At 30.9% G+C, this 12,629-nt stretch overlaps 1 protein-coding gene across 1 annotated transcript; it reads right to left on the reverse strand.

Annotated features, from left to right (window-relative positions):
- Positions 1–209: 209 nt before the first annotated feature.
- Phum_PHUM394360 (laminin alpha-1, 2 chain, putative) lies at positions 210–9,367 on the reverse strand (the record flags this gene model as incomplete). The annotated part of the gene is made up of 15 exons (XM_002428571.1): positions 210–247; positions 382–666; positions 755–942; positions 1,031–1,260; positions 1,346–1,559; positions 1,667–1,920; positions 1,998–2,264; positions 2,333–2,476; positions 2,549–2,704; positions 2,794–2,952; positions 3,041–3,277; positions 3,423–3,653; positions 3,737–3,979; positions 8,844–9,151; positions 9,319–9,367. 15 exons carry the CDS (start codon positions 9,365–9,367, stop codon positions 210–212), a joined length of 3,003 nt encoding a protein of 1,000 aa, XP_002428616.1.
- Between the last annotated feature and the right edge of the window lie 3,262 nt (positions 9,368–12,629).

Raw genomic sequence — 12,629 nt, forward strand, 5'->3', positions numbered from 1 at the left:
ACTACTACTAAAACAAATTAGTATTCACCTGTTTTAAACTCCTACCCACGTGGTGTTATTTGTATATATTAATACGTTTATTATTTTTTTTAATAGTTTTCCGTAATTGGATTTTTTTTTTTTTTAATTTGTTAACGAGAGTCGAATCAGAAGTATTAAGTAATATATTATTATAACGACGACGACGACGATAATTACCGCGAGTAAAATCATATGAGATTTAATTTAAACGTTTTACAGTTTGCGCCTTAAAAAATAAACGATACCGTTCTCAATACACAAAGCGAGTTTTGTTGCCTAGTTAAAATTTTGCAGTATGTCGAATTAACCCCAACGTTACGTTATTTATCGTTTTTATATATAATAATAAATTTGACTTACCCTTACATCCTTCGGGAGAGAGTCCGTAATGTTGAGATTCGCATTCATCGCATTTAGGGGATCGGGTACCTGATTTACAATCGCATTCTCCCGTCGTCGGATCGCATTCGTTACTTTCCGATCCCAGTCCACAATTACAATTTTCACACGAACCGTCTTCTGCGTATGTGTAACCCACAACGCACTCGCTACAATTTCGTCCATGATAATTATTTTTACACGGACATTGTCCGCTTATTTCGTCACAAAATTCACTTTCGGATCCATTCGCGTAACAATCGCAAGCTGAAAGAAAAAAAAACGGTAATAAAAGCCTTTTCCGACAAATGGAGGGGGGGCGGGGGGCGCAGGGGAGGAAAGAATAAAAACTTACGCGAGCAAAAAGACGAATTCGATGTTCTGTAATGATAAGGTTTACATTTTTCACAAAGGATCCCCTCTGTGTTTCCGGTACATTCTAAACATTTCCCTGTTTTATTATCGCATAAACCCCCGTTACAATCGCAGGGTGAGCAACTTCCTCCGATTTCTAAAGGATTTCCGTAAAAAAATTCATCGCACCTGGATAGAAACGGCGGAAGCATTATTATTATTATTATTATTATTATTATACGTCAAATGAATTTAGGATTTTTAAAATTATTATTACTCTTCGCAAAAATCTCCAACGTATCCCACGGGACATTCGGTACAGTAATAAAATTGTAAACCGTTTTCTTGTATTTCTTCCAATTCGCATTTCGGACTGAAATTATTACTCGGTATTAAAAGTGGGCAACCGCACGGTTGACAATCTTTCGGAGTACCCATCGTTGCATTTCCATAAAAACCATCTTTGCAAATACCGCAATCCTCACCCCGAGTGTTATGTTCGCATTTCTAAAACAAAATAATAATAATAATAATAATAACGCAACATTTTCATTTAAATCAATTTTCCGGATGAAATTTTTTTTTTATTTACCTGGCAGGTTTTCGTTTCCGGATCGCAATCCGAGTGTAAATTACACGGGCATGGATTACATTTAATATCCGTCGTCTCGTTTGATTTGTAATGACCGAAAGCGCAATTTTCGCAAGACGAACCAGAATATTCGGGGGGACAGTGACAATCTTCCGTCGGGTATCGTTTACTACCGAATTCTTCGTCCGTAGGTTCCACCGCGACGGAAAACAGGCTGTAATAATAATAATAATAATAATAATAACGAAACGATTATTTGTCGTCATCACAATGACGTCATCATTTCTAATATTTTTTCTAATAAAAATCAATCTGTCTCACCTGCCTTCGACTTGATCCGTGTGAAATTTAGCTCTTAGCATTACGTGTTTAACATTTGCCAAAACGTTTAAAAATTTTTCTCTTGTTATTCCACTTCCGCGATATTCCGTTCTTCGAAGTCTCGTACGAATATCATCAACTTCCGGAAGGATCGTATACCAATTTTTTTCTATTAAATTAACTTTTAACGTTAAATTTTTTTTCCTTTCTTCGTAGGTTTCTTCGCCGTACCCTAATTTCACTCCGTCGCCGCTCTAAAAATAAACACAAGAAGAAAAATTAAATGATTTTTATTTGAATATTAATGTAGTCGGAACTCTCCTCTACTTACAATGAGAACAATATTTGGACCGACGGTCGGTTGTCCACTCGTATCACCTCTCATGGCTTCCCATCCGACTTTAAATTTAAAATTCATATTTCCATATAAGGTAATAAGATTTCCAAAAATATTCGTCGGAGCCAACCAATAATAACTTTCGACTCCGGGAAATTCGTAATTGGCTATGTACAAAGCTCCCGTTTCGGGATCTTCCGACGGTGTTATCGTTTTGACGTGAGCCAAATCTGTTATCACCCATCCTTCGAGAGATGATTTCTAAAGCATCCAAACGTTTACGATTAATCATTTAAAAAAAAAATAAAATGGCGGCGTGTAATACTCACGATTGTATTTCGAGTGAGATTAGCTTCCCTACACACAGTGCTGACACCCGAACAATAACATTTTGTGCATCCCTCAGGATTGTATTCGCTTAAACCAAAATATCCGGGTCGGCATTCGTCGCAAAATTTTCCGACGACGTTGGCCTGAAGAAAACCAATTAATTATAAAAATTACGTTTGATTAATGCTGGGAAAAACAATACACGTGTTACTCACTTTACACACGCATGGCAAAACGCAATCTTCGTATTGTTGAGAACCTTTTGAATCGCAGGGACACGGTTCGCAATTCGGAAAATTTCTCCATCCGGGTGCGCATTTATCACATTTAAAACCCGCGTAACCCTTTTTACATTCGCAAGAACCAACCAACTATTAATTAAACAATTATTATTATTATTATTATTATTATTCGATTGGTAAAAAACACGGTGATTACTTATTATTAACACAAATATTACGTCATCGGAAAATGTATCGTCGCTTTGAGTGCAATTTCCGGTCGAACCCACGGGATGACAATCGCATGGAAAACAAGGATTCGGATCATCCGGTAATATTCCCGTCGGTCTATACCATCCCGTTTCGCACGTTTCGCAATTTATTCCAGACGTGTGATTCTGTAATGATAACAACAACATACATTTATCATCATCATCATCGTCGTCATCATCGTATCACGTGCACGCCGCGTGCTAACAATCTTACGTTACAGTCGACGCATCGTCCTCCGCCGCGATAAAATCCATTTATATCCAAACTTGATTTTTCTTCTGCTATTTGGGTATTATAAATGCACTTATCGGAATGACCGTGACATTCGCACATTTCGCACACTTGGACCGTTTCAATCGTGCCCGGAGACCATGGAAATTGGTTAAACAAGGGACAACATTCAGTACAATGACTTCCACATGTGTTATGTTCGCAAACGCACGTTGGTAACTGAAATAAAATCATATTAATTAAATGACTCCACAACGTAATAATAATAATAATAATTTATTTATTTAGAAAAAAGGAAAGAAAAGAAAATTATCCGTGCATAATTTTTTATTAAAAAAAAAAAAGGGAAAAAAAGAAAATTTACTCCGGTAATTTTATTAGGAACACATTTAGATGCATGACCATGGCACAGGCATTGACCTCCTATTATTATATTTTTTATGGAATAAAATAACTTTTTACGTAGAATGAGATCTTTTTCAGTCTTATGTATTTTTTGAAATTTAAATCTAACGTAACGAGCGAGTGTGAAATTTCTAAGGATTTCGCTTGTATAATTAAAACTCGGCCTTCCGTTAATAAGAGATACGTGTACCTGAAACAAACAAACAATTAATATTATTATTATCGTTACGAAGCGGAAACGGTTTTCAGACCCCGTGCCTGTCCATCACGTACCTCTTGATTATCAATATAATATAATTTAGAATAATTGATAAGGCAAATAACTTCGTCGTCAGTCTTGAAAATAGGTTTAGGTTGTGAGGCTGGCATTCCGTATCGCCTCCTACATTCTCCGCTACTTTCTGCAAAATATTGCCATGGGAAAAAATTTAAACCGTCCAATGATCTTTCCAATACCCATGCCACCGGTAGCGGTGCTATACTCGCTTTGATCGTTACGTATGCAACCTGATATACCTGAAAAAAAATCATCATTATTATTATGATTTGACTATAACAAGATTTAAAAAATGATTTGTTTAAGTGGGAAGATTTTTCCTGGAGTTGACAGTGACTGAGTCACTCATTTAAAAAAAAAAAAAAAAAAAACAAAAAATCGTCTGGAAGTTATTAATTTTTAATTTCTAATAAAATACATGTAAATTGTCATCTTCTATCTCTCTCTCTCTCTCTCTTTCTCTCTCTAAAAAAAAATTTTATGTATTTCTTCTTCTCATTAACGATCGTATCAAAAAAAGAGAGAGAGAAAGAATAAAAACAAAATGCCGAACGTTTCTACCGTTTTTTTTTTTTTTTTTTTTTTGTGTCTGTCTGGTTTTTCAAAAGTCAATCAAAAATAAACATTTCACACGTGCACACGCACACACGCACGAACGCACACGCGGGAATGAAATTCTCACTCACGTTCGTCTCGCGGTTAAAAAAAAAAAAAATTTCTTTGCAAAGGAGGAGGAGGAGGAGGAGATGATGATGGATATTGGGAGTGTTCTGTAAAATTTTATCTTTTGACTAATTAGCACTAATTTTTTTTTAAATATCAAATAATAATAATAATAATGATAATGTCTTTAACCCCCTCCCCCTCCCCCGTTTATTAGAGTCGTTAGATTTAAACGTTTTTTCAATAAATGAATTTTTTTTTTTTTTTTTATTGAATTTATTTTAAACGTTTTTAATGGTAATATATCAAAGTGTTATCCAGCTGTTTGAAAAGGGTTTAACGTTTAAAAACAACCGCTGGAAAGTTTCTTTCTTTCTCTCACTCTCTCTCTCTTTCTCTTTCTCTAACGAACGAATCCCTTTAGAATTTGTTTAAATTAAATTTAAACTCAATCTCTTTGCCACGGTGTAATTTATAACTTTTTTTTTGTTTTGTTTTGTTCTCTATGATTCGATTCAATGTCCAGATGAAAAGTGATGCCAATTTCCTTTTTCATACGTTTAAATACTCTATGAAAATTTACATTTAAAAATAAAAAAAAATGTCCGCCGTTTTTACTTTTACATAAGCGTCGTAATTCATTGTGAGTCGTAAATAAAAAACGAATTCATCATGATGAGAAAATTTTTTTTTTTTTTAAACAAAGAACCGCCATTTTATTATTATTATTATTATTATTATTATCATTACTATTATTATTATTATTATTATTATTATTATTATTATTATTATTATTTAATTTAATGTAGCTTTGAGTGTTTGAAAATAATTTGGCGGCATCGTAACAAAAATTCGTTCAAGTGGTCGATTAACGAACGTGTGTCTGGTACGAACGTGAAAGCGTTACAAATTTTTTTTTTTTTTTAAAAATTATTTCGTCGAATATATAAAAATTTTAAAAATCAGAGCTGCCAACATTTGATCCCCTTTAAAAAAAATTTAAAAAATCAGGGCTGCCAACATTTGATCCCCTTAAAAAAAAAAAAAAAAAAAAATTTTTTTAAATTTCATTCGCGGTAAATCCGATCGTAATCACGTGGTTGATTTTTTGTTTTTAAACAATAACAAACATTTGATTATTATTTTTAAATAAAATTATTTTACGCGCGTAAAAATTACGCGGGGAAAACGCTGCGTAAATTCCTTTTTTCCTTTTTTTGAAAATTAATTTTATTTAAATGTTCTCGGTCGATAATAAAATAGAAAAAAAATAAATAAATAAATTACTTAATGTTTGGTTAACGCGCGACACGACATTTTGAAATTTTTTTAAATTATCATCATCATCATCGTCATCATCATTATCCGAACGGGATTTAAAAAAAATTATAAAGAAACTACCAAAGTGGTAGCAATAATAACAATAATAATAATAATAATAATAATAATAATAATAATAATAATAATAATAATAATAATATTAGTAACGATAATAAAAATTTTAATTGAACGCTTGTCAATGTTTTTTTTTTATTTTTATTACTTTGTTAACAGTTTCAAACTCCATTTTAAATTTTTTTTATTGATTTATCTGTTTTTTTTTTAACGGAAAGAGGAGAAAATAATAATAATAATAATAATAATAATAATAATAATAATAATAATAATAATAATAATAATAATAATAATTAATTTACGAGTGTGAATCTTTGAGAATTGTAATAATTTTTTACATATCCCCGATCTTTTCCCCCTACCCCCTAATAACCCCTCTTTAAAATTTTCACTTTGATACCTTATCAGTTAAATTTCGAGTTTGATTGATATTTTTTTTACCTAAAAAAGGTCAAAGGTCAGGAAAACTATTAAAAAAAATATTCTCGACGGGTATCGTACCGACGGTAAGTTAAATTAAATCAATTAATTATCATTATCATTATTTTTTTTTTTCCTATTCTCGAGGATTAAAATTTAAAAAAAAAAAAACCAAAAAAGGCAGAAACAAGTCGAATATTTACAAGTTTTATGAGGGGGGCGAAGGGAGGAGAGGGGGGGAAAAGGCGAGATCATTATTTACAAAAATAATAATAATAATAACAAAAATTTAAATTCTGACAAGATTCGGACAAGAAAAATCTGGAACTTTTTTTGTTTTTTTTTTTTTTTTTTTTTGTTTTTAGGGATTTTTAACGGAAGTTTGTTTTTACTTATATTCCAAAAGGAAAGGAAAAGGAAAAAATAATAATAATAATAAAAGCTTGGATTGCAAAGAACTTTATGGAAAAACAAATAGAAAACCTGCCAAAAAAGTTTTTTAAAAAAAAAAAACTTAACAGATCTAAATTGGTTTCTAAACACAAAAATAAAAAAAAAATCTAATTAGGGGAGAATTGTAAAATTGACAGATTTTAGAATTTTTTCGAAAGTTACAAACACACAAACACAAACACAAACATAAAAGTAAAGTTTTCTATTTTCGTCTTTCTTTCAACAATGCCATTGAATCGGTGAGATTTCAGCTGCTTTGTGGCTTTATTTCAACAAAAAAAGGGGGGGGAGAGAGAGAGAGAGAGAGAAGGGAAACCAGGCCGAAAAGGAAAAATATTAAAATTTTTCATTATTATTATTATTATTATCGCAAAATGGACGAATACGTCATAAATTTTAGTTTAAAATGAAAACTCATCATACGTCACACATCCGTATCGTACCTGAACGTAAACATTCAATGCATAATCCAAAACAACAACAACAACAAAATTTTTTTTTCGTCTGCTTGCACCAAATATCATTCTAGAAATTTCTATTTAAAAAAATTTTTTCGTTTCTTTCTCGTTTTGTTGTATAATTTTTGACCTTTCTTTGACGCAGGGGTTCAAGAATTTCAAAAAAAAAAAAAAAAAAAGTTGTTTGTCTTACCATAAACTATTTAGTGAATGTTATTAGGCGCCTTCTAAAACATCCCCCTCTTCTCCCCTTCCCTCCCCCTCCCCTCTCTCTCTCATCTCGCTATCCCTTTCCGTAACCCCCCCCTAGTCTACCTCACCCCCTACTTTCCTTACTTCCTTCCTTCCTCCTTTATTTCTCATCGTTTTCTTATAATCTCCCTTTACCTTTAGTTTAAATTTATTTATTTACCCTTTCTTTTCGATATATTTATTATTTTTATCTTTTCTCTCTCTCTCTCTCTCTCTCTCTCTCTCTCTCGTTTCTTTTAAAATGTGACGTCACCACCTTCGTTAAAAAAAAAATATTTTCGTGTTCTCTCCGCGACGAATTTTTTTTTTTTTAATTGCGCGATCCCCTCCCCCCATTTTTTTCGGATGTGACCGTTTACGTACAGGTGGTGATGATGATGGTGGTGAGAGACCCGAAATTTCCTACAGGTATTGTACAGGTATGATTACAATTACAGGTATAATTGTACAAAAAAAAAAAAAAAAAATTAAATTACTTTCTACTGCTTCGAAACTCGTACACACACACGCACACGAAGAATCCATCTCACAACCAAACGCGGCTTTAAGACTATTAATTTATTTCCCCCCGAAGAAGTTGCCACAAAAAAAAAAAACTTATGAGTTATATTTATTGTTGATAATAATAATAATAATAAAATAATGCTTTCTTTCTCTCTCTCTCTCTCTGTTACCCCTCTCCATCTCTCTCTCTCTCTCTCTTCCCCCATTTCACACACAAAAAAATTTTTTGATGTTATTATTAACGTTTCAAATGTTTAGTCTTTCGGTAACATAAAATACGAATAATAATAATAATAATAATAATAATAATAATAATAATAATAATAATAATAATAATAATAATATTGTTATTACATAATTAAATTATTAATAAATTTTCACGAAAGAGTGGAAATGTTTATCAACGGGTTATTATTAAATTTTTCACTGAGGCCACACATTTGAAAAAATTTAAAAAATAAATAAAATAAATAAATAAATAAATAATTTTTGTGTGTGTGTGTGGATCGAGGCACGGCAGGTATTTAAGGTTTAAATCCTTTGACTATAAAAAAAATTAATTTGTGGGAACAATAATAAAATTGGGCTGTACTAACTTATGTATGTAGGATGAAGAAAAATAAACTTAAGAAAGAGGAAGGACCACAAAAACAAAAAAGAAATAAACACGACCTCGCCCTGTGCAAATGAACCCCACTGCACCCTATTAAATATTTTTTTTTAATACAGGTATCATAAATTTGACTTTGAGGCAGATAAGGTATGTTAAAAATGATGACGATGCTTGTTTTAATTCCCCTCCCCTCTTTTCCCCCTTTTCCCAACCCAATCCTACTCCCTACCTTTCCCACACCGTAACTTATACCATTTACAAAATTATTATCATTATTATCATCATAATGACCATTTTTTACGTCACGGATGTCGTACATCAATTAAAAAATATAATTTAACTCACTTGTTTTAAATCTAACGTTATCGTTATGTACTCGTATTCCAGACCGTTTTCCAGCGTCGGACTTATCCACGAATCTTTACTTCCGTCTATTGTTTTTTTTATACCGTTTTTTTTCGAATCGCATAACGTCGGTATGCACTGATTCGCTTTTCTCGCTTCTTTATCCGTCGGTCTCCTGCAATAAACTTCCGGTCTGTTTGCACCGCACGTACCGTTGACTAGTATATCCGCATGTTTTGCAACGTTAAATATCCTTGGAAAAAGACCACCGGATTTGGAAAACGTGTTGTACGACAGCCTGGATGCATCTGCAATTACCAAAAAAAAAAAAAAAAAGGTATAAATAAACCTGAAACAATCGTATTCATTATCATTCATTCATTCATTCATTCATTAACGTCAGGTATTGATTGATAAGAACGAAAAAACCTTTGCCTATGACCTTTAAGGTACGGAATAACGTTTGTGTAATTACATACTATTCTCCAGCGATTGTCTTTTAAATAACGCGCGTTCGAATCCATTTTTTTTTTTAAATTGTCACTCTATTCACGTGTCACTAACATTCAATCACGTGTCACACAAAATACCAATACGTTATGATTGATGATGATGATGATGATGATAAGATTCTTGTATTATGATATCGTGCTATTAACGCAATTACGCGGCGTGATTTACGTAATATCTGAATTTAACCGACAAAAAAAAAAAAATGTCGGTATCAAAGTGTTACCATATCGATACTTATCAACTTGTACATTCATCTTACTCCATTTTTTTTTTTTGAAACATCTTTATTTTAAAAAAACGTTTATTAACTTAATCCATCATAACATTTTTAAAATGAATAATGCGTAGACGTTAATTTAAAAAAAAAATTAAGTTCTCTGTGTGCCTTACGAAAAAAAAAATTTTTTTAACGGCTTTTGTGCGTGTGTGTAAAATCTATTTAATTTTCTTTAATTGTAGTTAATACGTTGGCTTCTCCAGTAATTTTTTTTTTTTTTTTTGGTACCTGAACGGTGAAAAGTCCGTCGGTATAGTTCAAAGAATTGTCTCTAATAAAAAGATGAGATAATGTTTTTTTTTTTTTTTTTTTTTTTACAAGGGATTTTATTGCTGGAAATGTGTTAACTCTTTTTCTGCTGGACCACCAAGACATTTTTTTTTTCTCCAAAACGACGACAAATTTAACAAACAATTATTACATTTATACATCATTATTATTATTATTATTATTATTACACCAAAATGAAAAAATTACTATTATTATTATTAATAATTTTATTTCTCAACGATTATTATTATTATTATTAAGAGAAAAAAATTTAAGGTTTAATTAACCGTTAAAAATTAAGGTTCTTCCTTTTTTTTTTTTTTTCAAAGGAAAAAAATTAATACCCGATCGTTCAAAAGCGGGAATTTAAAAAAAAAAAAAATATCTTATAGTTCTCCTTCGTAAAATGAATGAAGCCCCCCACTTTCCTCCCTGCCCCCCCGTAAAAAAAAAAAAAAAAATTAAACGACGTGCGCGAACGCATTGAATTTGTTTTTTTTTTTTTTTTTTTTTTTTTTTGGGTGTTTTTATATAAATGATATCAAATTATGTCAGGGCGGAAACGAAAATTCCAAAACAAGAATTTAAAAATTTAAATTTTCGTCTAATCGGTTTTAAATCGATTACGCACACGCACGCACGCACGCACGCACGCACACACGTGCACGACGAAACCATTGGTGACAAATACGCGTGTCGTTATTTTTTTAAAGAACAAATTTATTCGTTTAATGCCGGCGTATTATCGCAAAACGTTTACTTCACGCGGAGTGTTCCTTTATTGCGTAAGGCCTTTTATCGCGTTAAAAACTACGGAATAAAAAAAAAAAAGAAAAATGTCGTTTCGGTCAACGTTTTACCAACTTTAATTTTTTCCCTTCAGTGCCACCCGCGACAGTGTAACAAATTTATTTTTTTTTTTTTTTTTTTTTTTATTCACCATTTTAAAATGCGAGTCACTCAAAGATTATTATGGTGGCCACATAAATTACCGGTACATATATACATATTTTTTATCAACTCGTTTTGGTCAGTCTCTCTCTCTCTTTCTCTCTCTCTCTCTCTTTCTCTCTCTCTCTCTCTCTTTCTCTCTCTCTCTCTCTCTCTTTCTCTCTCTCTCTCTTCTTTGTCTCCGACAATATCTTTCACTAGCCTAATCAACTCTCTTTTGAATTTTTTTTTTTTTTTGTTGTGTATAAATTCTTATATTACGGATTATTGTCAAGAGAAATTCTGATTTAAAACGAAAAAATTATTATTATTATTATTATCAATGAAAATTTCATATTTGTTTATTTTTTTTTTTTAAAAGAAGAAGTTTATAAAACTTCGTGATCATTTTGAAAAAAAAAAATCTTTTTAAATGATTTAACTGATGATCGGATTAATTTGAAAATAGTTTTACTAGAGCATAACTTCTTTTCATTTATACAACAACAACCACAACAACAACAGAAATATATATATTGTATATAAATCAAACGAGTCATAACTTAAAACACGTTACTTTTGATTTATTTTTTTTTATGGAAAAAAAAAGAAAACCACATAACTATTATCAATGGTCAGGATGTTCCGGTATTACAGTTTTTTTTTTTTTTTTTTTTTGTTGTTGTTGTCAACCCTGTTCGAATAAATGAACGTATGAGAGAAAAATTTATTATTTGAAATGATAATAATAAAAAAATATTTCGGTGATGTTATATTTAAAAAAATCATTTAATTACGTGGATTGAAGTGCAACAAACAAACGAACAATCAATCAGTTGCTAGCAATAAATAAATTTTTTTAAATCGAACAAACAAACAAATAAACAAATACTCGATTCGAAACAAACGTTTTTTAACACTAACAAACTTGCAATAATAATAATAATAACAATTCGAAAAAACTTATTTAAAAAAAATAACAATAATAATCAAATGGGCGAAAACAGTTGTCAGTCAGTCAGTCAGTCAGTCTCTCAAAGGGAAATAAAGGAAAAAAAATACAATCGAGTGAAATGATAATAATAATAATAATAATAATAATAACAACGCCTTCTCGAAAAATTGATTTAAAGCCAAAATAAAATGTCATCATGAGATTTCATCGAATCGTAACGGCTGGACACGAATTTTATTTTTTATTTTGGGCGCCATGTTTACCAATTTAAATCTCCTACAAAAAAAATTTGTTTCGTAAAATTTACGAGGGAACGTACATGTAAATCGCAAACGAAAATTTGTCCATCAGTCTCGGCGACATTTTTTTTTGTAAACAAGGTTGCAAATTCTTTTGTCGAAACTAAAAAATTCATAGAGTAAATAAATCACGTTTTTAACTCATCGACAAATAAATAAATAAATATTGAAATTTTATTTATTTATTTATTTTTTAAATACAATTTTCCACATTTCAAATTCTCAACAGCCTTTCCTAAAATAATAATAATAATAATAATATTAGTAGGAGAAGACGAAAAAATGTTTGAGATTAAAATCGGATTCGACTGTTTTTTTTTATGTTTACGATATTTTAAGAAGAAACTAAAAATGTTTGTTTGTGTCTCATTCTACGAAATAATCGAAAGAATTGTCGCATAACAACAACAACAACGACAACAACAACCAAATGTCACCACGAAAAATGTGTTTTTTTTTATAACTCGTACATATAAAAATATATATCTTTTTGTTGAAAGGTACTTCCTGATTTACACCTGTTCTTACATGTAAAACGCTTC

Source organism: Pediculus humanus, genomic scaffold, assembly GCF_000006295.1.
Source record: "Pediculus humanus corporis 1103172107888 genomic scaffold, whole genome shotgun sequence".
NCBI lineage: Eukaryota > Metazoa > Arthropoda > Insecta > Psocodea > Pediculidae > Pediculus > Pediculus humanus.